General features: G+C 38.9%; 1 protein-coding gene across 5 annotated transcripts in view; it reads left to right on the top strand.

Moving 5' to 3' along the window:
• MET (MET proto-oncogene, receptor tyrosine kinase) overlaps window positions 1-25,742 on the top strand; it is a 126,506-nt gene that overhangs the window by 24,201 nt on the left and 76,563 nt on the right. For all 5 annotated transcript variants that reach the window (XM_077856031.1, XM_077856028.1, XR_013356388.1 and 2 more), the window contains one exon: window positions 2,980-4,196. In XM_077856031.1, coding sequence (XP_077712157.1) covers window positions 2,980-4,196 — 1,217 coding nt within the window. Of the gene's footprint in view, window positions 1-2,979; window positions 4,197-25,742 lie in introns of those variants that run through there.

Here is a 25,742-nt window from a genome sequence, read left to right as displayed (position 1 = left end):
TCCAACACTGAGCTCTAGCATCATTTCCAATGTGGTTGGCTGCCCTTTTTATGCATTCTCATAACTGTCTGTCGATCCTCCATCAGGTGACTCTGAGCTAGAGAAAGGCACCCTACCTCTGTATTCCCGGAACCTGCCACCATGGCTGGCCGTAGTAAATACCCAATAGACGTTAGCAGAGGAAGATCTACAAATAGGCATGTCTTTCCTACAATTGGAGAGTAAACTCCTTTTGAAAAATAAATAAATAAACAACTCTTTACCCTGATTTTCTTGCCCTTCCTTTGACATCCCACTTCCTTACCACACATTCCCTTGCAATTTATTAATTGATACAACTATTGAATCCACTGAGATCACTCTTGAAAGTCAGCAAAGAGCCTCCATGTGGTCCATGTCCTCCTCCTCAAGCCTCTCACCTGGCTTCTGTGACACAGTGCGGTGTTGGCTGTCTTGGCACTTCACTGAACTTGCCTCCCTTGACTCCTTCGTTTGTTTCTCCAGTATGGGTAATCCCAAGATTTCTTTCATTTCACTTTCTTTCCTTCACCTTGCCCCTCCATGAACTTACTTGATTCTAACCATTATCTCTGGGTAACATGCAAAGTTTATTCCTAATCCAACTAGAACCCAACTGCTCCCCCAAGACTGAGATCTAAATTGTCATCCCTTCTAGTACAGACATGGGAAATATTTGACACTCATACTTCCACTTGCCACTATCTCACCCCAGACGAATATTGTCTCACCTAAAACTTATCCTGCCACTTTCCTAGTAAGGGCTAACTTCTCCTCAGAATCTCTCTTGTCATTTGCCTCTGTCGCTTGGCACAATGCTTTGTCTTGGAATCCTGATTCCTCACTTATTCCAGGCATCTGCTTCCTGATGAACAATGTAAAACCTACTAGTCACCCCTATAATAGAATGTTTTCACTCATTTCCCAATAACACATCCAACTCAACATGTTTATTTATTTTTTATTTTTTTTCAACATGTTTAAAACCAACTTATCTTCGTCAGTCTTTAGCCCAGCTTCCTCCTATTGACATCTTAGTTTTGTAAATTGTTCCACACTTTTCCCCAGATAACTGCTAGTCATCTTTGCCTTCTCATTTGTATGCCACCGATTTAGATGTCAAATCTTATTTATTTAAATATTCTCTCATTGATCCCTTCCTTTCTATTCTTGGGAACACCATCTTGGTTCTGGCTCTTACAGATAATGAAGTTATGGACTATAATAATACTTTGTCATTTGGTCTTCCTGTTGCCAGCTTCTCCCTGCCCTCAGCCACCTTGGCTCCAAATCAGTCTTTCTAAAGTAAAGCCCTGATTATATGATTCTCCAGCTCAATTAAAATCCTTGACTTTTCTATTCCCTCTTAAATAAATCTAACAATTTGGTAGAGAAAAAATTATCTTTGAATTGGATTCGAGTTCTGACTACTACGTATACCTTTTCTGTTACCTTGAACTTATTTCCTGATTTTTATTCACTTATTTATTCAAGATATATTTATCTAACACCTACTATGTTATAGGCTCTGTATCAGATACTTGGGAATGGGTAATGAGCCAAGCAGATATTGTCCTTGCTTTGCTGGACCTCACAACATAGTGGACTTGTCCCTATTTCTCATAATTATAGTAATTCTAAGTACAAGTCATGTTTCCCCCTCTTGGTGCTTTTAGCTCTTGATTTGTGCTACTACATAGGGTATTATAATGTTGTATATTATTTGCATATGTGTATTGTCTCTCAACCACACTGTAGGTTCACTGAAAGATAAATACCAAATCCCATTTCCAAAGTGCAAGCACAGAGCCATACACATACTAGTTATTAGTGAAATCTGCTATGATTTTGTAGACCTAGGGTTAGTCTTTGGCATGGTTATAATGCCAAACAAGTTTTTAAAGATTCCTATCAGAATTATACACTAAAAATGGAGGGAAAAAAGTAATTAGCTATTTTGTTTCTATTCCTTCTAAGGCCTCCTTTCTAAGGTACCACCCTGCCTACAACTTTTATAAGTAGAACTAACAATGTTTGTTTATAGCCCTGTACTTTAAGTTTTTTGAAACTGAAAAACAAATGCACTCAGGATAACTAGTTAGAAATATTGTCCATGGGCATACAATGGAATCTTAAAATAATGTGTTTGTTTTTTGTTTTTTGTTTTTTGTTTTACTAAATAGCTTTTGACTTGGTAATGAACAATATGTTGTTTTTCCCCAAGAAATAATTCTAGGACTTTAGTCCTGAACATTATATTTTATTTTACAAATTTTCAGCTTGCTGTTTTTATGTTTCCAGTGATCTTACATTAAGTTAAGCATTTGTCTATCCAAAACAATAGGTCAGCTATAGCCAAATTATAACCATACCTTTCCTCTGCACACAAATTCCTATAAACAGCATGTGATCATATTGCTTCTAGAATTTATGATTGTTTTCTTCCAAAAGGAAGCTAAATTTAGCCTAGTAATTCTACATGCTCCCAAGGAAACAATGCCTGCTGTGATTTCTAGAATAAATGAATCTGAACCACAGTTCCTTTACTTGACTAACTAAGAAAGTTTAAATATCAACCTAGTCATTAACCACAGATATTAAACCACATTAAACAACCAGCAAGAGGTTAAGAAAGAAATTTGCTGTTTCTGACTTCATTGCTAAATGAGTCCAACTTAGTTGGGTGTATTGTCTTTAATACAGAACATTGTTTGCATCTCATAATGGTTCTCTAAAATTACTCGTTCATGGCTTGAGTTCTAAAATTAAACTATGTGGAGTCATGTCCATCTGCACAATGCATCATTATGTGAAATCAGCTAGAGTTTTTTATTTTCACTTGATGTAAAAATTCCAGTTAGGAAGATTTGTTTCTAATAGTTTAACTGGTATGGTTCTTTCAGTTTCTTCTTTGTTTCTAATGACAACTAAACTGCTCTCTCTTTGAACATGTTTTGGCAGATATGCTTCTCACCATGAAGGCTCCTGCTGTGCTTGCACCTGGCATCCTTGTGCTTCTGTTTACCTTGGTGCAGAAGAGCTATGGGGAGTGCAAAGAGGCACTAGTAAAGTCTGAGATGAATGTGAACATGAAGTATCAGCTTCCCAACTTCACTGCCGAAACACCCATCCAGAATGTTGTTTTACACAAGCATCATATTTACCTTGGTGCAGTTAACTATATTTACGTTTTAAATGACAAAGACCTTCAGAAGGTTGCTGAGTACAAGACTGGGCCCGTGCTGGAACACCCAGATTGTTCCCCATGTCAGGACTGCAGCCACAAAGCCAATTTATCAGGTGGTGTTTGGGAAGATAACATCAACATGGCTCTGCTTGTTGACACATACTACGATGACCAACTCATTAGCTGTGGCAGTGTCCACAGAGGGACCTGCCAGCGACATATCCTTCCACCCAGCAATATTGCTGACATACAGTCGGAAGTGCATTGCATGTACTCCTCACAGGCAGACGAAGAGCCCAGCCAGTGCCCTGACTGTGTGGTGAGTGCTCTAGGAACCAAAGTCCTGATATCAGAAAAGGACCGGTTCATCAACTTCTTCGTAGGCAATACCATAAATTCCTCGGACCATCCAGATCATTCATTGCATTCGATATCGGTGAGAAGGCTAAAGGAAACGCAAGATGGGTTCAAGTTTTTGACAGACCAGTCTTACATTGATGTTCTACCGGAGTTCAGAGACTCCTACCCCATTAAATATGTCCACGCCTTTGAAAGCAACCACTTTATTTACTTTTTGACAGTCCAGCGAGAAACTCTAGATGCTCAGACTTTTCACACGAGAATAATCAGGTTCTGTTCTGTAGACTCTGGATTGCATTCCTACATGGAAATGCCTCTGGAGTGTATTCTCACGGAAAAGAGAAGAAAGAGATCCACAAGGGAGGAAGTGTTTAATATTCTCCAAGCTGCATATGTCAGTAAGCCTGGGGCCCATCTCGCTAAACAAATAGGTGCCAACCTGAATGATGACATTCTCTATGGAGTGTTCGCACAAAGCAAGCCAGATTCTGCTGAACCAATGAATCGCTCTGCCGTCTGTGCATTCCCTATCAAATATGTCAATGAATTCTTCAACAAGATCGTCAACAAAAACAATGTGAGATGTCTTCAGCACTTTTATGGACCCAACCACGAACACTGCTTTAATAGGGTAAGTCACATTCATTTCCCACTTATAAGGTATAAGTCAGAATAAGTACCAGTCCAGAAAAGAATATCAAGGGCTTTTTGGTGCCTGGTAAATTATTTTTATCCATAATATTTGTACATTCTTTCCAAGAAAATTTAGATATTGTATCTTCATTTAAATGTAAAATCAGGGACGCCCAGGTGGCTCAGTGGTTGAGCGTCTGCCTTTGGCTCAGGGTGTGATCGAGGATCCTGGGATCGAGTCCTGTATCGGGCTCCCTGCAGGGAGCCTGTTTCTCCCTCTGCCTATGTCTCTGCCTCTCTCTCTTCGTCTCTCATGAATGAATAAATAAAATCTTTAAAAATAAAATAAGAAATAAATGTAAAATCATAACTTGAGAAAAAGTTAATGTGGTTCTATGAAAAGATATTTTACAGTTTAGGTTTACATGGTTGTCAACACTTAAGATTATTAAATTTGTTTCTCATTTAAGCTTTAATAGTTCTGGTCAGATTTACACAAAGTTTAACACAACAGCAATTCCTGTAAAACACAATTATTGAGATCTCAGTATAGTCTTTACAACATATAGATGAGAAGCCCAAGTTAATTTGTGAGTTTTAAAGGCTTTTTGCCTTATGAGGCCCCATTTGCTCACTGATATACAAATGAATGGTTTACATTCTGGGCATTATGTAAAGAAAATTAAACTAAAAACAAACAACAAAAATCTCTTCTAAAATCTTGGTAAATCAAATATTTTTAAATGAGCTAATACACTTCTCTGAAGAACTTAGAAAAGTAGAGGAAACTTTTGTTCCCAAATCCTTCCTTTGGAACTTGCGTGGACTTTCTACGTGAATGGACCTGTGTGTATCACCTGCTAGCTAGATACTTTTTACCTGGTTGGTATTTGATATTTATAAATACTGATATTTTCATCAATACTTGTTTATACCTACATGAAATGGTATTTTCACAGATGTTAGAAACATTCTTTGTTGGTTTAACTTACATATAGTTAAAGCTACCAGCCATAGCCAGAGGATTTATCCTACTAGCACCAGATCACTTGGTGCTAGAGGAAGAACACCAAATCCAGAGTTCATTGTGGCCTTGGGCTCCCTTGGTTTGGACCCACATTCAAGCATATGAACCTGGGTATGCCTCCTAACATAACGACCGCTCGTGATCATAATTAGATGAACAAATAGCATAGCTTTTCTAAAGACAGTTTGACTTCAGAAATCCACATCTCACGACTCTATCAGTTTTCAGTCTCAGTAATAAAGCTTGTAATTGTAAGCAGAAGGATATTAAACATATCTTTGATGAAAGAGAATATCTAATGTGCTGAAGGGTATCAAGGACATATGAATTCAAAAACATTTGGTTCACTTTTTGCTGAAATGTCTGGGATACTTCCCCAAATGGAAACTCCAAATAGCTCTTTTTTTGAAGATTTTATTTATTTATTTATTTACTTATTTATTTGAGAGAGAGCATGTGTGCACGTGCATGCAGGGGCAGGGAGAGGGGCGAAGGGAGAGGGAAAGAGAATCTGCAGCCAATTCCACTCCGAGTGCAGAGCCCGATGCAAGGCTTTATTTCACAACCCTGAGATAATGACCTGAGCCTAACTCAAGAATTAAGCCACCCACGCGCCCCTCAAATAACTTTGTATAAAGCTAGAAAAATGCTTCTGAGAAAAGGAAACTCCTGTTTTAGTGAACTAAAGACATAACTTCTCTCCTTGCCCCTCCAAAATCTAGGAATAAAAAATAATACACGTGCCTAATCCCAACTAAGACTAAATTCTCCCCTGCATACATGTCATATATATTGCAAACTCTGTAAGAAGCAATAGGATTCCTCATGAAGCTGCCACTTTTCTTCACGAGAAAATATAAAAGAATGAAATGAAACAAAAGACTTTCAGGGTAGGAATCAGGGAGGAAAAAATGTAATATTAATAGCATTCCAGAGAAAACTTTTTTTTTTTTTGGTATCCAGTAAATTGCATCAGAAACACTAGTTTAAAAAGATTCTACGAGTTGTTCCTCCAGGGCCTCTAAGCACATGACTTTGCTTTTTAAATCTTGTCCTATTAAAAATTAAAAAGAGACGTTACCTTATGAGGATATATTGATATCCGATTTCATTATTCTATTTTGTACTTTTCAGCCCCCTGATGTAAAAGTATTTATCAATTCCAGAAATTGCCAAAATACATTTGAACTCCTCTACCCCTTTCATTCTTTTAATGTTCCAAGGGAAACAAAAGGCAGGATTATCCAGTGAAGTCCAGGTCAGTTTTATCACCCAGGAAAAATGCCCAAAATGCACCAACTGCACCTGAAACAGTTATCATTCCCATCGCAAAAATTCTTGTGGAAAACAAGATGGAGCTTGCCAACATAGTCCTACAAGGGAAGCCAACTTTTGCACTGGCCAAATTCCATAAAGACAAATACCTTCAAACCTCTTCTACTTATTTGCCTGTTTATCTTCTCTGGTTACCAAAGATCAAAATTCTTCTGAGAATGAGACATCCACATTCTCAGTTTTCCATATACCAGTCCACAAAAAGACCTCAGATTGTTCCAAAGCTCAGCCTACAATCATTTCCTAGTTTCATCTTGAAAGGAGGGCACCTAGAGAGAGCCGTTACTCACACAAAACAAAATGATTTACAAAATCAAACGTGTTTGGAAAGACTAAAGCAATAAGACAACTCCATTTCATCTTGGCAACTTGACTTGGCAAGATATCAGGTGAAGCTTTTAACAATTTCTTGGAATTGAGCTTTTGTTTTGGCATAATGCTTGGTGAATAAACATGTATATTGTAGTTTTGTTATTAACTTCTCTAATCCATTGGATCTTTATGGAGGGACGGTTGTGTGTTTTGTGGGCAAGGAAAGCTGTAGCAGGAACTTTCTGCTGAGGCCTCTGCGTGGTCCTCAGTGTGTAAGCAAAACCATGGCAGGAGTTTTCTGGCCGTCTGAGCTAACACTGTGTGCAAAGAGCATTTGTGTCACAGGATCAGACCAAGAGAGTGCCAAGAAAGAAGGTCTTTTAAATTCTAGGGGTCGAGCCAGGATATAGGCCTGATTTGCTTATTTCAGATCACATAGGTTGCTTTTCTCACTCTCCCATTTTATGAAACACGTCTACGCAGCCTCTTCATATACATCTTCCCGTATTGATTACATCTCTTAAGCCCTCTTTTGAGTCATTTGATGATTTCCAGAGCATATCGTCTTCGTATCTAAGCTCTGTGTGCTTCAGAACTCTTTTGCTTCTACATATGATGTTGTTTCTGGAAACTTATCCTAAGCCACATGTACCCATTCATGTAATATTAGAGTTGATTGTATCAGTTCAATAAAAATAAATTCTTGATCTTCACAATATAACCATTTTCTTTATTACTTTTGAAAGTGATGCTTAAAGGATATGTTTACAGTGATTTCTAACACTTAGAATTATGAGATTACATACCCACATAGAATTACTAAATCTTAAGTCTTAAATTATCTTTACCACCTTTTTTTACTCATTCATCATTTGACCTCTGTCAACATCGTAAACTGCTATTTGATTGAAGTTGTTTTAGTCTGATGCATATTCCCTAAATAGCACACTACAATTCAAAATAAAATAATTGAGAAACTGTCTCATAATATGGAGACTTTGTAAATCCCGAAACTTGGGAGGAAAAGACCTTTACTTTCTATCTGGGGATAAATAGTTTTAAAATTCAGTTCATTTAAGCATGTTGATGGTACTCTCCAACAGTATCATACATATCAGGGATTTACCAACATGACAATTATTCCAGGAGAAAACTAGAATCAATATACCTTGGCCCAGTTTCCTACAAATGAGATCAATATTGACTAAAAAAATAAATTTTTTTGATCCATAAATCAGTAAAGATCCTATTCCCTAAATTATACTTACTAAGAGAAGTGGATTAATACATCTTGGAAAGATTTTCAATCACAGTTGAAATTTGAAAAGGGGTTCTTGAAATATCTCTCATATAACCAGAAAATACAATTATCATGTTACATTTTTTCTTGCAATTCCATTATCAAAGTTTTGCGCTATATGTAAGTATTTGAAAGAATTTTTAAACAAAGAAGAGTAGGCTTGTAGTAAAAAATATTTTCACCAACATCTTAATGACCAGTGATTGATCAATTGAAGGGGAGAAGCATCAATTGAAGGGGTGCACCTACATACAAGTCCCAGCTTATTACATAATCTGCTGCGTGACTTGACTTTTTAGAGCCTCAGTCTCCTCATTTGTAACATGCACAGAAAAATCCTACCTCATAGGGTTTTGTAAAAATTGAGAATAATATATATAAAGTATCCGGCACAATAAGATGACCATAAACTTAGCTCTCTGGGAGACAGCATGGCCTAAAGGAACAAGACCGAAGTCAAAGAGATCTGGGTTCAGATCTGTCCTCTACCATTTTATACCGGTCCGGTCACAAGAGCATTATTTAGACTCTCTGAACCTATTTTCCTCCATGCAAGGCCACTGCGAAAACAAGTGCAATAGTGTTGGCAAAAAACCCTAACTTAGTCCTTGACACATAATAAATAGCAACTATTATTGTAAGGAATACTTAGGTAAAGAAAGGCAAATGTAGGCAATTGAATTTTCTGGAAGGGGCACCCTCTGGTTGTACTGCTCTTGAAGGTCTTTCACTTACCTCCCTACCTGTTATGAGTGACTCCATTAATACTTAATTTGTTTAAGCCCTTCTTAAAACTTAATAGATGAGAGAGAAAGAGAGAGAGAGAGAGACTGAGAGATGGGGAGCAGTGGTGGTTGGGGCTGGAGAGAAAAATAATTGAAACAATTGTAACCTAGTTAAGCCAGAAGGTGTGCTCCTTTTCCCAACCTTCAATTCTAACTATCCATGGCTCTATGAGATACTGTGCTTCTGTAACTTAAGTTATACGGTGCATTCAAGAATTTGCAAATAATGCAGTTTTAGAAAAAGTCAACCTCACAGGTTCTTTGTATCAAGCTTCCTTGTTTTTAAATATCATTTATACTCAAATTCAAAGAGTAGCCAACCGCTTCCCAAAATAAAGGAAACTTAAAGTAGTAATTTTCCATCTCCGTTTCAAGGAGTGCCAAAGTTAAAAGGGTCACCACTCAGAACCATCAGAGGAAGAAAGCAAAGTGATTAGAACAATTTTGAATGAAAACAAAATCAAAACAAGATGCAAACAAGGAATAATAGGAATGGGCAGAAAAATAAACATACAGTGATGTTTCTTTATTAGTATTATAAAGATGATAGATGAGTAAAATTGGGTTATATTTAAGTTGTAATGGAAGAAAATAATTGCAGCCTTCCATCAGGAAACCGCAAGGACCATTATTGATCTGTCATCCTCAGGGCATGTCTCGTAATATTTAATAAAATAAACAAAGATTTATAACTCTTTATAGGCCATATATCTGTAATCTCCCACACACCACACCATTTGAACAGGGAATGTGGAGCCAGTGTTACAAATAACATCCATGTAATTATACTGGTTTGGCATGTCTTATTTAAACAATCTAGCACTCTCAAGAGAGTATTTTTGTATTAGGGATGAAAAATGTGAGGTCAGACTTCAGGGTTTTTTTATTTCCTGTGCTCTGAAATGAGAGAATGTTATCCTATAGGAAAAATGTTATTGAGGATTCTTCATTCTAAACACTAGATACCTTGGCCTTATGCCAAATGTAATAGCTACCAAAGCAAAATCTTGCAAGAAAGAAAATCCTTGAGCTATAAGGATTCAATAGACTTTTTAAAAATATATATCTAAGTAGAAATTTGTTAATTTGACACTTTGTTCCTCTCCTCCTATAAACTCTTCTTTATTCTCACCCAGGCTCAGGGAGTCGCTTATTTGAATTACAGTCCCATGAAAAGTAGCATATTGCATTATTTTATTTAAAAGAATTTGAAATTATTTTCTTTCCAGAATTCTGTAACTGCTCTCTGAGATCGTTGGGCACACCCAGTGGGTATTGAAAATGTGTTAGAGAGTGAGCCACTAATGGCTTCTACCCTTTCTCTTCCTCCTGCTAACCCTCTTTAAACCATTCGGTAGCTTATTCACAGGTCCACCATAGGAAAGAATAAAAAAGTAAAGGCATGACAGTTTTATAAGCTAAGAGCCAAGAAATACAGTTACTGCTAAAACTGTCATCAAAAATATAGGTAGGCTTTACCCGTGGATTATACTGATTCATGATGGGATGGGTGCATTTTAAATTAATTCTTTATTCTTCTTAATGTTTTTTGAAGCAGGTGGTATCATCTGTATTTTATTTAAGTAGTTGGCTTTACATGGAGATTCACTTGGTAAAATTAACGTAGCAAACAATAAGGAGTTCATGCAAAAGAAATTTTAAAGTTGGTTTTTGAAAAGCTGAAGTGTTAACAGAACTTTGGAGACAGCTCGAATACATGATATTTTCATTGTCATACTGCTATGTGATTGGAAACAAACGAAAGCACATGCGATCCTGCGTTTTGATAAGAATATTAGCTAGCCTCCTTGAGTAATAATGGATTTTTTTTTACTCAAAATAATATATCAAATTTTGGGTGTTAATCCTTACTTCAGACTTCTATCTTATCAATGGACATCCCACCCCACATTCTTATCTCCTCTAATAAGAAAAATGAAGATCTGTTAGAATTTGGATAGAATAGCCATGAGGAATTACTGCCGTTGCTTATTCATGGATTGGCACTGAAACCGAGTCAGTGGGCACATGGAGTCCAGAATGACTCAGTGCCCAGATATGTGCTGTAAGTCACAACTCCAGCAGCCAGGGAGGGCTGTAAAAGACCTCGTTTGTCAGGGTAATGAGACCAGGGGCTCAGCTACTCTTGAAGTTATTAAAAGTCCCTTAGTGTTTTGTTGTTGTTGTTGTTTGTTTTGTTTTGTTTTTAATAATAGTGAATGTGGTGAGTGATTCTAGGATCCTGGATACATTCCAGTCTGCTAATTATGTATTTTTTTTCTGACTAAAATGTTCCGGGCTGGTTCATTTGCATATGAATTACTTGCTGAGCAGTGTTGACTTCCTATCTTAAAAGCCTTCACCCTAGACCTAAGCTAACTTAGAGCAGATGAAGTGTGTCTCTCCCCTCTATATTTCAAAAATACTTTCTGGTTTTTCAACAAAAGACAGAAAAATGTCTTATAAATGCATGCTGATATAAAATAAAGGCTATTTTCACTATTCTTGATGCTCACAAATAAGGGGAAATGCCTTATGAATAGTAACTATAAAACAAAAAATAAAAATTGTGAATTCAACTGAAGTCTGGCCTCAGTTGTTGGTTGTCTTATTTGGGTAAATCGCCAAAATGTTCATCAATCAGAGGACATTAAAATGGTAGGTGACAGTTCAAATCATGCTTTAGGTAAAAGGGGTGAATTAAGGTCAATTTTGATTTGTAAAGCACTCTTTTCTAAAACTGATTTTATGAAAATTAAGTTTGCTGAGTTGTCATCTCAAAATATATGGATTATTCATGACTTGCTAGCATCTGTGTACCAGAAAAGTGTAAATTTGTATGATATTAAATTTTCTGATGACATTTTAAATTTAAAATCTGATTAACACTTGCATCTAGCAGCCAGTCTACTAACTGAACTATAGGTAAGGTGGGGCTCAGCATATGGGAAAAATGCAAAGATTAAATTGGTCTGCGAGCTGAGTGAATCAATAGTATTTAGTGCTAATGCACTAAGCAGATACAAGCACTAATGCAGTGGCAGTCAATAGCAAAAACGGATATCTCTACGAGTTATCTTGACAATAAAATGTGCAATATTTTCCATTTATTTTAAGCTAACCACATTACCTGCTTGTTCTTTCATTTTATTAGTTTAAGCCAAGTTCTGTTAGCCTAATCATTTTCTTTAGTCCATAAAATGACCAAAAACTTGTGACCATGGTTTTCAGCAAAAACAGAGGAAAGGATTTATTCATACAACCAAGATTCAACAAGAAATTCGATAGATACGGAGTGTCTGACCTTTAGGTATTATAGTGGTGAAGGAGATAGGCATGGTTCTTGTCTTTATGAAGCAAACACGCTAGGGAAAGAGATGATGATAAAAACTCAGTCACACCAATAAATACATCATGATAGTTTATGAAATATAGTGTGAGGGAGAGAAATATCTGTGAGTGCAAGTGAGGAGGAATATGTTAATTTGATAGCATAGTCACAAAAGACCACCGTGTGGAGGTGACCGTTAACTTCTACGTAAAGCCCAAAATTTTAGAAAAAGCCATATGTCCTTAGTACATGGCCAACTACATAGCCAGTATTTAATAAACTAATAATTATTACCTATTTCATAAGCTAGATCTTAACTACATGGTGCTGCATTTAACCAGCTTTTTAAAGTGGATTCTGGACATGAGTGCATATTATTTTACACTTAGAAAAACATATCACAAGAGGTAGAACCGTCCCGGAGATTTTAACATTTTTAACTGTTTTTTAAAAAGTTGTTAATGTATTCAAAGTTTGCCTTTTCTTTGATTTCTAAGTGAATTAAGTTACTTTTCATGAAGTAATTCTTAGTGTGAGGAAGATAATGTGTATAGACTTCTAGAAGCTAAGGGTATAATGTAGGTAGTACTTATTCACTGCCTCTCCTAGCCAGTCACTTCGTTCCTAATCAGCTTTGAAACACTAGAGATTTCTTGTATCTGTCCAAGTTGTTTCTTTCTTTTTTTTTTAAGATTTTATTTATTTATTCATAGAGACATAACTAGAGAGAGAGAGGCAAAGACACAGGCAGAGGGAGAAGCAGGCTCCATGCAAGGAGCCCGACGTGGGACTCGAACCCAGGTCTCCAAGATCACGCCCTGGGCTGCAGGCGGCGCTAAACCGCTGCACCACCGGGGCTGCCCAGTTGTTTCTTTCTTGTCCCCCTCACCTTTCTTCTTTGGCCAACACTTGATCCTATGCATCAGAACCTGTATATTCTGGAGATGGGAGGGATTGTCCTGTTACCAGTAAGTCCAATGACAAAGTGAATGATAATTCCAAGAACACACAAAATAAGCTCCTTTGAAACTATCAAAATTATAAAAATTTATGGAATTCAAGGGAATGTGGTTGCTGAGGTGGGCCCAAATCATATTATCTTTCTGCATCTATCTACCGTCCTCTGCACAGCTGTCTTCATCTTAGACCATTTCCTTCTCATGTGAATCATGTGGCCTAGAGGGCTAAGTAAGAGTCCAGTGCTCCCGGGCTCACGAGGATGTCATGAGTGCCTACTGAAGGTACAGGGGCGTGCCCTCTAATTAGTGCTGCCTTTATGTTGTTCTAAGGCATCCCTAGCTGCAGATATTTTGCCTTTCTCTTTCTTTCATTGTAATCATGTTCATTTATATATAATTAATCATGCAGACATCCAAGTAAATTTAAGGTCTTAGAAGGTAGGCAGTTCATCTGCTTCTTTGTACCTAAGTGTATGCCTTGCAGACCACAGGCAATAGTGTTGATTTTATTTAACCCCCCAAAAATGTGTTTCCAAAAGAAATCTATGTATTTACACAGTAAATAGAGACCATCTAGACTGCTGCAGTGTTTGAATAAAAGCCCTTGATAAAATCTACAAATGTGTTTTTATGACTGTGTTCTAAAAGGCACTGTTTTTGCCATCCCTCCCCCCTCCAAACCATGAAGATTTAAAATGCAAGTGCAAAACATACATGCCTGGAATGGAAAGAAATATTCCACTTTTTTCTTGCTCACTTTGTTCACTTTGTTTGGCCAAGAACTAAGTGGAGTCTACATGGGAAAAGCTGAGGGAATAGGAGGCATTTAATCTTCAGGGCTCGTTCCTGTGCCTGCAAGTCAGAGAGGTCAGTGGCTTGCCCCTTCCTGAAGGCTATAATTACAGCAAAGGACTATTTATTTTCCAGTAAAGTAACCAGAATCTTAAATGTAAGAGATTGTTTATAAGAGTACAGTATGTGTCTGGGGTTGAGGGGGTGGGGAGGTTATGCAAAACCTTGGGAAAGATAATAAGGAGGTGAGATTATTTTTCTTCATATATCCACAATATGAGAAGGTCCAAGACTGTGGAAATATTCTGAAGTGCAGTAATAGAGGCAAATACGAGGTCAAATTAGGTGATCCTGGTACTTAAGGAACTGAATTAAATGATTAAAGAGGAATTTATAATAGAATATATTTGATGATTCATTAACGTAAACTTATTTTCGGCTCCAACATCATGATAAACAAGAACTAGTAAATGTATTAGAGTAATTGAGAAATATTTCTAATTTGAAAATACCAAGTACGTTGGGTATATCTAGAGCTGATACAGTAAAAAAAGGGCAGCTTTCCTTACTCTTAACTAAACACTCTGATTTCTGAAGGGTCATAACAAAGGTATTGATTCCAAGTAGAATTGGGCAGACAAAACACAAGATCAATTCTGTTACTGGCCTAGTATTAAGAATAGCAGTCAAAAAATAAATAAAAGAATAGTAGTCAATATTTGCAAGATGATGAGTAATATGTAAGCAGTAGTTTAACAATATTGTGTGTAATCTATAATTAGCATTTAAAGGTCAGGTTTTTGACATGTAACAAAGAAGACTGAAATATGTGCCTGCTTTAAGATATATATAATATGGTGAATTGTATGATTATGGTATTTTCTAACTAGATACTTTTTTAGAATCCAAAGCTAAGAAAACATAAGCACTACTTTGAGATTTTTAGGCAAACAATACTTTTTGTGATCCTGGGGTATGTGACATAGTAGCATTATTGAAAATTTGAAGTTCATCATTTATGCCACAAATGTGGCCGCAAATGTGCCACAACTTCACAGAAAATCACAGAAGAATAAACACTAGGACTTTACCACATCTGATAAGAAAGCTCTATTAAAAAAAAAAAAAACATATTTTTCAGGATCCAGGTTAGTCATGGTGTAAACTATATGAATTGGGTTTCTTATGACCCTTTGATAACAATCCAGTTGAATGCAGACGAACTCATTTAAAAAAAGAGAGATTATGAAATATCTGAAAAGTAAACATCTAAATTTTCATAAGTAAATATTAATTTAGTATTTGTGTGAGCTTTAGATATTAAAGCTTTTCCTACATTCTCTGGGCCCTTGGAACCAGCTGTTATAACTCTCACTGCCTTATTTAATACTCTATATGATGGGGATTCACAGACTGGCTAGAAATAGTCAGATTTTCTATTTTCATTGTAGAAATACAATAAAATCTCTGTTCCAGTGAATGGCTAGACAATTATTTTAATAATGATATTATCATTGCTTCATTTTATCTTTCTGGCTACTAGCAGGGCTTTTATTTTATACTCTGAACTCTGGCTAAATCACAAGTTAAACTGAACTGTTGTTTGTTTAATGCCCTATTTCCTTTTAACCTTATTTTTGTCTATCAACCTCAGCCCAGTTCCCCAGTGGTTCAGGAAACCCTCAACTGGGATTAAGTAATAGTTTACACAACCTCTCTCATTCATTAACCCAAGTTGACATTCTTATTCTGTGTACCAGCCTTATTTAAGATTTTCTAAGCACCTTCTCCAGCTGCTGGTTTGGGTGCAACTAACAACACCTATTTAACCAAGGAATTCAATATTTCCAAAGAATCTTTCAGCCGATTTCAGCCTTCTCCCTTAGTATGATCTAATTTGGCCTGCTTCTTCTACTCCTTTTTCAGAATAAAACCTAGTCTCATTTATAGACAACATGAAGCTTAAAAATCTCTACTTCTCCTCTCCTTCTGCAGATACACCAAGGAGAAACAGAAAATTGTATGTGATCATTCCAGATAGAATTTGTCTTATTAGTAGGTTGAAAATGATGCCCTAAGATAAAAGTAGATCCCCCGGCTCCATCCTCATCCCCATCCAGACTGCAGCAGGAATAAGTAATCTTTCTTGAAAGCAAACCTATTTCTGTTACCGTGTCCCTTAAAATAACTTGAGTGCTCCGCAATGGTTCCAGAGTAAAATCTACGTTCGGTTAGTATGTATTCAAGAAGTTTCCTACTTTGGCCTTTGTTATTTCCTGGTCTTCAAACCCACTAGTGTGCTGGCAGATGTCTACTTCTTAAGGAAAGGGGAATAGGAGCCCCTGATCTGTAGCGCTTGCCGGTTTCTGTGGTGTAAACACTGCCACCAAGCCTATTTCAAGCTACCAAGATAGTCCCTGAACAAGAATTAGGAAGAAATAGTCACAATTGGCTCTTAAGCTCATGCAAGATAGCTCAAGCCCCCTACTGCCACCCTACCCTACCTTCAGCCTATCACTCTTTTCAACTCCCTTTGCACATTTCATTTATATAATGCAGTGTATTCGACTATGGTCACCATGTCATACATTAGGTCCTCAGACTTTTCTAACTGAGAATTTGTACCCTTTTACCAATGTCTCCCTATTTCTACTGCCCACCCCCGCCCCCCACTGCCCCAGCCCCTGGCAACCAGTTTTCTATTCTCTGTTTCTATGAGCACAACATTTTTTTTAGATCTACATTAAAGTGATAACATGCAGTATTTATCTTTCTCTGTCTTATTTCACTTAACATAATGCCCTTCAGGTTCATTCATATTGTGGCAAATGACAGGATACCTTTTTTTTTTTTTTTTTAAACTCTGAGTAGACCTATACCACATCTCTTTTGCTCCATTCGTCCACCGATAGATATTTAGGTTGTTTCCATGTCTTGGCTATTGTGAAGAGTGCTGCAGTTGACATGGAAGTATAGATATCTCTTAGAGATAATGGTTTGTTTCCCCCTTTTCCCCCTTTGGATAAATACCCAGAAGTGGGATTGCTGAATCATAGGGTAATTCTATTTTTTAATTTCTTGAGGAACCTCCATAATGTTTACTGGCTTTATTAGTTTACATTCCCACCAACACTGTGCAAGGATTCCCTTTACACCCTCACCAGCATTTGTTCCCTCTTGTCTTTTTGATAATAGCCATTCTAACAGGTGTGAGGTGGTATCTCATAGTGGTTTTGATCCGCAGTTCCCCAAGGAGTGATGCTAAGCACCTTTTCATGTTCCAGTTGGCTGTTTGTATATTTTCTTTAGAAAAATGTCTAATTTGTTTCTTTGCCCATTTTAAAGTTTTTTCTCTTTCTTTGCTACTACTGATTGTGTGAATTCCTTGTATATTTTGAATATTAAGTGCAATCTGAATCAACCTGTGCATTTATCAGATATGTGTCAACCTATCATTCTTTCAGCTCCCAGAATCCATCAGTATCTCTCACAACCCTGCTTTAACACTCCTTTTGTCAGGTTAACACTTTTTCCCTATTCTTTACAATTCTACTCAGGCGTTTCCTTCCCCAGGAAGCCTTCTCTACCTTTCCCCTAACCCTCCATTCTGGGTAGTTGCCTTTCCCGAGTCCTCCAGTAGCACCCTTTGCTTCTCTCTACCATATCTCTTACCACACTCTGTGGTGGTATGTTCACTGGTTTCCTCATTAGCCCCTTGAAGAGGTGGACTATAACTTTCATCTCCATATCCTTAGTACCTAACGAAGTATCTTGAATAAAATATCTGTTTATCAAGTGAGCACATAGTTATGACAAAGCCTTCTACTTCAAACAATGTAATAAAATGCTGATTAGTAAAAATAATTTTACATAAAACAGTTTTTCATTTTCTCCCCCAAATCTCTAAAAACTATAGAATTGGGGAGTTTCCAAAAGTTAAATTAGCATTGAAGAAATTCTGGAAAATTCCTTACATACACACACACACACACACACACACACACCCTCCATCATCCACTAGGTTGGAATGAAAATGGATAAAAAACAAAGGAGGAAAATGAGAGGAGGAAAAAAAAAATGAAGATAGGTAGGGTGAAGAGACAGGAATTCCAGAGCTTTGACTTAATCCAGATTGAGAAAACATAATTAAAGCAATTAAAGGTGGAAAGGTAGAGTAACTTCTCTGCTCTTTAAAGTTTTCTTGAGCCTTTCAACAGAGCTTTCCCTTTGAGTGGGTGATACTGTCTGTATGAAGAACTTTAGGCAACACTTTCTGGTGGACATTGCCCAAGAGGTGGTCCCAGTAGAGGTGCCCTCTCATGAAGTTTGGCTTTTGGAATCCATAATTTTTTTTCACTACTAACCAGCAGTCTATGACTTCAAGTTGAAAATAATGTGTGGGTTAGGGAAAAGAAGTTAAGAGTGAAGGTCTTTTTAATACCACCCTTTCCATGCCACTGGATTAGACTCCACAATGGCATCACTTCATAGGTCCCAAATACAGTCTCCGTACAGAGCATGAGCTTGGCCTTGATGTAGATGCAGTAAGATTAGAGGGAGTTTGTTAAGGGCCTTGAGGACTTTGGTCAATGAGGAGGGTTGCCCATAGATTGAGGTTTCTGATACACAGTTCTGGTCAGGAACAAGGGAAGAAGATGAGTCAGGAGCCTCACTGCACAATTGTAAGGTGGAAAGGAGGGATAAGAGGTGATGACAGTCATGGCAGGCTAGGATACAGTCATGGGTTTAAACAATATACTGGAGCACAATTGAAGAACTCTGGTTTCATCCATCTTTCACCTCTCCTGGCTCTCCACTAAGACATTCATCAGCCTGTTTTCTATTGAGCGTGACAGCGTTCGGCACATAAACAGACCATGGCTCTCATACTCTACAGAAAGAACGGCTTCTGTTTTATTGCTTAGTGCAGAGTAACTGGTGTGCTGTCTTTTGAGTAGCTCTTACAATTCAGTGAGTAAGTACATTGAAATTTGTTTTCGATTAACTAAATTGAAAAAAGCAGAAAAATTCTATACACTAAGCATTAAAATTTGCTTCACTTGGAACAACTTTCTTTATGAATCACCCTGTCACTCCTGGCTGTGATTGAAGTGAGGTATGACGGCTGCTAAGCCAAACCACACAGACTTGGTCTGTTTCAGATCTGATTCACCTTAGGAAATGATGATAAAGAAGCAAACACTTTAACACTTAGAATTCCAGAACCCCTATCGTAGAATTCTGAGTCTTTTGAATCCCAGAGATACCTTGAGCAGATGGTGGATGTATTTTTATTTCATTTATGTATAAATGCATTTGTATACACGTGTATATAAATCCATAAAATACGTCCTGCTCCAAGTATTTCTCTCTTTCCTCATCCAATTTCTGTCAAGACTTGGGTCAGCTTTGGCCTCTGCCATGAGCCTTCTCCACTATTTAAGCCCACACTGATCTTATCTTTTTTCTAATCTTACAGCATTTACCACCTGTACCAGTGTTTTTGGAATGTACCCATCAGTGATGTTCTTTGGACTTTGCATGGTTAGTTAGCTCTTCTGTATTTCTGCTTCTTGCACTAGATTTATTTTATTTAAACCTAAAACAATTCTATTAGATAGATGTGCATTTTTCCATTTTACAAGTGAAGAAGTGAGGCCTGAAGATCTAAGTATCCTAAATTCACACAGCTGGTAAGGTCAGGGCCACTCCGGAGCCCATGCTCTTCTCTTCTAGGCCGGGATGGTTACCGCCAGATGCAACGAAGAAGGTATTTGGGGAACCTTCCACAAAAATGTTATAGGTGTGGACTTGAACAAGGAGATTCTGGAACCAAGGATATTAGATTATAGGAGGCCAAGTATGAGATTTCCTTTGGGTCAATAGAAACATTTATAAGAATCGACAGGTGGATATAAACAACAAAAGAAAATGAAAAGTCAAAAATGGTTGAGACCAAAGGGGAAGGGTGGCTATTGATGCCATAAAGAAATAGGAAGCTAGAAGAGGGAAAGGAAAGCAGTAAGTTTGAATGGCATCAATGGCACATTCCCACTTGGCCTAAAGGCAGTTGCAGAGACAGGGCTGGTCCTCAGAAGAGAGAATGCCACTGGGGGTGTGGAGTTAGGTCATCCCCACGAGGCAGCATCCATCACCCCGTGAATCACTAGTGCGGAGCCCACAGCCAGCTGGCCAGATGCCTGGTTGTGTTACATTCAGGGCCGTCTGAATTGATCGGGGCCAGAGATGACCCCCTTTCTCCCTTCCTGGAGACAGATGAGCTCTTCCTTAACTGCACCCCTGCTTGAGGTCTCTGATTATAATGAACTCCGTGGCTATTGAAGTCGGGAGGCAGGATTACTCTATCAAGGGGAGCTGGTGGCAGCAGACAGAGTGAGAAAGCATCTTTCTTTTAAACTGTGGCTGACCACAACCTCAGGCAGAGTTGTCTTGGTAGCACAAAACAGCACAGCCACGTTCTTGGCACTCGACCGCACCAACCTGACGGGCTGGCCTTGCATTGAGGACCCCAAAGAGAAGGGCCTGCTCTGGCAGAGAGCTGGCTCGTGTGCATTTTACAGAGAATCCGGCTCCAGCGTTGACACCTTAGACATCTGAGTAGGGACGGATAGAAACGTCTGAAACAAACATAACCAGACCCTGAAGTTCAAAGTTCCTTGCCTCTGCCTGCCGTCAGCTCCACAGCACCTCTCTCCTGGTGCCACTGAATAAACACTAGAGAGCACATGAATGAAACTTAGCAGAGTTACTTATGTGCAGTTCCTGAAATTAAAGCAGTTGAGTTCTGGGCCAGATATATAAAAAGTTCTAGGCAAGGAGGGACGATCTGTTTTGAAATATGTATCCCCCAGGAAACCATTACTGCATCTCAATAGAATAGTAGAAAGGGTGATTATAAATAAAGTTTATATTAAAATGCTTCTGTTAATTTTGTCATAAGCAAGGAGGAAAAAGGGCCAGTATGAGTGAACTGGCAAAGATCTTACAAAATGGTACATTTAAAAAAAAATCTATCTGAAAGACTGATTTAAATTGGGGCACCTGAGTGGCTCAGTCAGGTGGGTGTCTGCCTTCTGCTCAGGTCTTGATCCGGGGTCCTAGGATTGAGCCCCTCATCGGGCTCCCTGCTCAGCGGAGGGCCTGCTTCTCCCTCTCCTTCTATTGCTTCCCCTGCTTGTGCTCTCTCTCTCTCTCTCTTTCTTTCTGTGTCAAGTGAATACATAAAATCTTTAAAAGAAAAAAAAAAAGACTGATTTAAATTATCTATAGGTGAGCTAAATCTGTCCTGTAGATCAATTAAAGGAATCACTATTTTAAATATATCACATCCTTAATTATACTGAATTAAATGCAATTGCATATTCACTGCATGCATCATAATGTTAATTAGGGAAAACAGTTTGAATCAAATACAGCGAGGTATATAGCACCTCAATTTGCCTTTTATAAAAAAAGCATATGTCTGAGTCCGATTAAAAAAAAATCTGGTAAGTACTCATGAGAAGGAAAAGACAGACTAAATTATTGTTTCATGGCTTACAAATTGTAGGGTAATTCCTATTATTTAGCCCTATGACAGTATATAAGCCCTTGAGTTAAGGAAACAAGTTTGTAACAAGTTTTTTAAAAAGCAGAACTGGGGGGGCAGCCCCGGTGGCTCAGCAATTTAGTGCCTACTTCAGCCCAGGGCCTGATCCTGGAGACCCAAGATCGAGTCCCACGTCGGGCTCCCTGCATGGAGCCTGCTTCTCTCTCTGCCTGTGTCTCTGCCTCTCTCTCTCTCATTCTCTCTCTCTCTCTCTCTCATAATAAATAAAATCTTAAAAAAAAAAAGCAGAACTGGGTGTTTACCATTGGTTCTCAGAGTGGGCTTCATAGAAGAACTATCATTATCTTTTTTTTTTTTTTTTTTGGAGAAAGAGAGAGTGTGTGTGTGCAAGGTTGGCGAGGTGCAGGGGGAGGAGCAGAGAGAGAGAATCTTAAGCAGACTCCCCGCTGAGCACAGAGCTCAAGGCAAGGCTCCATCTCACAATCTTGAGATCACCACCTGAGCAGAAATCAAGAGTCTTGATGCTTAACTGACTGAGCCACCTTGAGGCCCCCATATAATTATTTTGAAAAAGGATAAACCTTGAACAATTAAATGCATTCTAAAACTTCTTAAAGAACAGGCATGTGCATCCAGAATCTGTTTGTGCTTTGGAGTAGCCTGAGGTGACTGGGGGACAGTGACTGTTTACTCTTGACATCTTAAACATCCCGAGCATTCATTTGTTAGAGCAGCGGGCTGATGGAGTTTGCTAATTCCAAGGCCAGGGGAAGCACTGGAGAGCCATTCGCAGCCCAGCAGCACGTAGAACCAAAAGAGAACTTTGAGACCAGTTCACTCAACCGCTTCCTTTACAGTCAAGCCTGGGAGAATGGAGGGGTGGGGGGGTGAAGACCGTGATGCTCTGTGATGACCCAGGTTTAGTCCTTGCCCTGCTGCTGGTCATGTGACCACGCAGTGCCTCAGTTTCCTCCCAGAATTCTTATGAGGATTATTCAGTAAATCAATATTTGTAAAGTGCTTAGGACAGTGTCTGACACATTGCAAACACTACACAAATGTTGGTTATATAAGTAAAATAAAACTCAGAACCAGAGAGACCAAATGAATCACCTAAGGTCATGTGACTCATCAAATCCCAGTAGGTAGAGCCAGTCCTGAGCTGTAGGCATGCTCGTTCTTTTCCACTATGTCCTTAGACCATCCCTGGAATGTGGGGTTGTCTCAGAACTATTGTAGGAGCCTATAAGTAAGGAATGTGACGCAGTTAAAGGAACATAGGATTTTAAATCAGCAACTAGGATTCAAGCTCCGTATTTACCGACGACTCTGTGAACTTTAGTTTCTTCATCTGTAGAAATATGATGATTATAGCAAATCCAATTCACAGACTTATTTAAAGGATCAAATGAGGTAATGTGCTTGGAAAACCATAACCCACTATGTGGATAATATTTAACATTATTACTGTGAGCTCCTGTGAGCTGGAAAAAAAAAAAAAATGAGAATGTTTCAGACCTGCTTAGGATGTCAAGAAATTGAGGTGCAGAAAGTTCTTAACAGGCTCTTTTTACTTTTTCACTTCCCATTTGTTCACTGGTTTCTTTTAAAATTTATTTTTGCTATAATACGTTCATATATACAGAAGAATCACGTACTGTGTGTGTGTGCGCGCGTGTATGAGAGCAATAAAACAAATGCTGAGTTCTCTACCGTCCGGCTTAAAAAAAATATTGCCAAAGCCTTTAAGTCCCCCATCTCCCACCCCAGTCATATCCCTCTCCCTCCCAGAAATAGTGTGTAAACAATGATTGTGAATTGTCTTTTCCTTGCCTTTAGTTGTATTATACATGTGTATATGCCTAAACAATATATTGTATTGAGCGATTTTTTTTCCTATTTTTTTCCCTCCTGACTCCAATATCGCAAGCTAGATGGTATCTCTCTGTACCCTTCTACTGTCCACCTCATTCTTTGCCACTATCTCCCCTCTCCCAACTCAATAAAACATATTACTTCTGTCCTTCAACAGACCTTATAAGGAGAGACTTTAGAAAAGAGCCAGGCTTCAGATTTACATGACCAAGGGGTGGGTGTCACTAAGCAGGAGCTGGGGCATCAGCTGCCAAAGCAAATGCAAGGATCCAAGAATGGGAAGGGTCTCCTGTCAGCATTGCCACTCGTGATTCATTTGGTGTCCTGGATGGTCACTTGACCTTTCATCTTAATAGAAAAAAGACTTAAAAACAAATTGAGGTAGGTTTGGGTGTCATATTAAGGAATTTGGACTTTTCCTACAGGCCTTTGGGAAGCAACTAAAGGTTTTGAGAAGGGAGTGACAACTCATAACTGCTTCAAGGCAGATGCCATGGGAGACAGGTGGGCCAGTGAGGTAACACCTAGCCTGGGGCAGGGGTGCAGGTATGTATGGCTGGAGGACTGTAGCCAGATTTCAGAGGAACTGAGTAACTAGTTGGATATGGGAAATGCTCAAGAGAGAAGAGCTGGTGATGGCCGACATTTTAGAATTACCTGGATAGAAACATGGTAATGTTCGTAAACCAAAATCCGCAACAGAGAGGAAGATTTAAGAGCCGAGCTGATTAGAACAGGCCAGAATGCTAGTGGTCCTCTTTCTGTTGTTTTCCAGAAAACAGTGATTAAGTCCAGCCTTTCTCTCAGAAAAGCAACCAGGGGTGGGTGAGTCTATGCGTCCTACTTTGAAGGGCTGTGGGTTTTTTACATGCTAATTGATAACTTTTGTTGACTAATTCCAACTCCCTGAGAGTTACAATTTCCCTGACTTTGAATTTCTCATGCTTAAAATGAGGGGCTGGGGTAAGATGGTCTCTGAGGCCCTTTCCATTATTGTAATTGTGCAATTCTTGGAACTTTGCCCAGAATAGTAAACAGTAGCAGAAGAAATTCATGAGCTTTGAGAATCAGATAGAACCGAATTCTAATGACTGCTGCAGTTCTGATGCCAGTTCCAGTGTGAATCAGCCGCAGTGGCTGCACCCTTGGCTGCTCGGAGTCTCCTCCTCCCGAAAACTGAAAACCTTACAGGGCTGTGAGTCTGCTCGCACGTGACAAGGCCCAACTCGGTGCCTGGCACGGTGTAGGTGCAGGGTGAAGACTGATTTCCTCCCTCCCTTCTTTTCTTCCTTCTTCCTCACTTTGTTCCCGAAAAGAAGGTGTTAGTCTGACTCACCAGCTAATGCTTGCTGGGGTGAAGCTTTCTTTGCAAACTCCTCCTTGGTGCCCCCAAAGCAGCTATATTACCAGGAAACTGCCTTCCGCCAGCTATGCTCAGTTTACCCCAAAGCACAAGCCCTTCTGGGTCCGAGGGAAGCACGAATGGCCAGGACACCCCTGGCAGCAGGTCTGTGGTGGTGGTTCCATCTGGACCCAGTCCCACTCCAAATGCCGCACCCAGGAACTGTGTGTCAGGTGGTGAGGAACCACCCATCTTCCCTGCACAAGTGAGCAGCAAGCACGTTTGCTCATTATCTTTAAGGGAAGTAGTGAATCAGACTGAGATTTAGTCATGTTTACACCGTGCTTTACCCTTGCAGTGCCAACAGCTTCGACCGAGGCTCCCTGATGGTTAAAATTCCACTACTGAAGCTCAGAGACCACTTGGGACTCTAGCTAGTGCCTGCCACCCTGACCCCAGTCACTGAGTTTATCAAGATTCTCAGCAGGAAGAGACAAGAAGTAGTCCCCTCTCCTGCACTGAATAGTGGAATATTCCTTTCTCCTCGAAACTGTGGCCCTCACCCTTCTCCTGCAGGTCTCAGCTATGGAGAAAACGAAAAAGGAAAAGGTTGGGATCCCCTGGCTTTGAAAATTTGAATGCCACTTGGACCTGACATGTTTGTTTTTTAGCTCAAAATTGTACAATTTTTCAAGATCGAGGAGTTCTGTAGGTCCTATTCCAGCATTGTGCGATGATTTTATACTTAGGAATTTGTTTTGGGGAGAAATAGAGACATAATCCAATCAATCCTTGAGGAGGTACCATTTAGAGACCCTACTACTTCCTAAAGGAGAAGAAAGTATAAATATGCATGAATATGGGGTGCTTGGGTGGCTCAGCGGTTTAGCACCCCCTTCAGCCCAGAGTGTGATCC

The sequence above is a fragment of the Canis aureus genome, chromosome 18, assembly GCF_053574225.1.
Source record: "Canis aureus isolate CA01 chromosome 18, VMU_Caureus_v.1.0, whole genome shotgun sequence".
NCBI classification, from domain to species: domain Eukaryota; kingdom Metazoa; phylum Chordata; class Mammalia; order Carnivora; family Canidae; genus Canis; species Canis aureus.
This window is presented reverse-complemented; position numbering and strand designations above follow the sequence as displayed.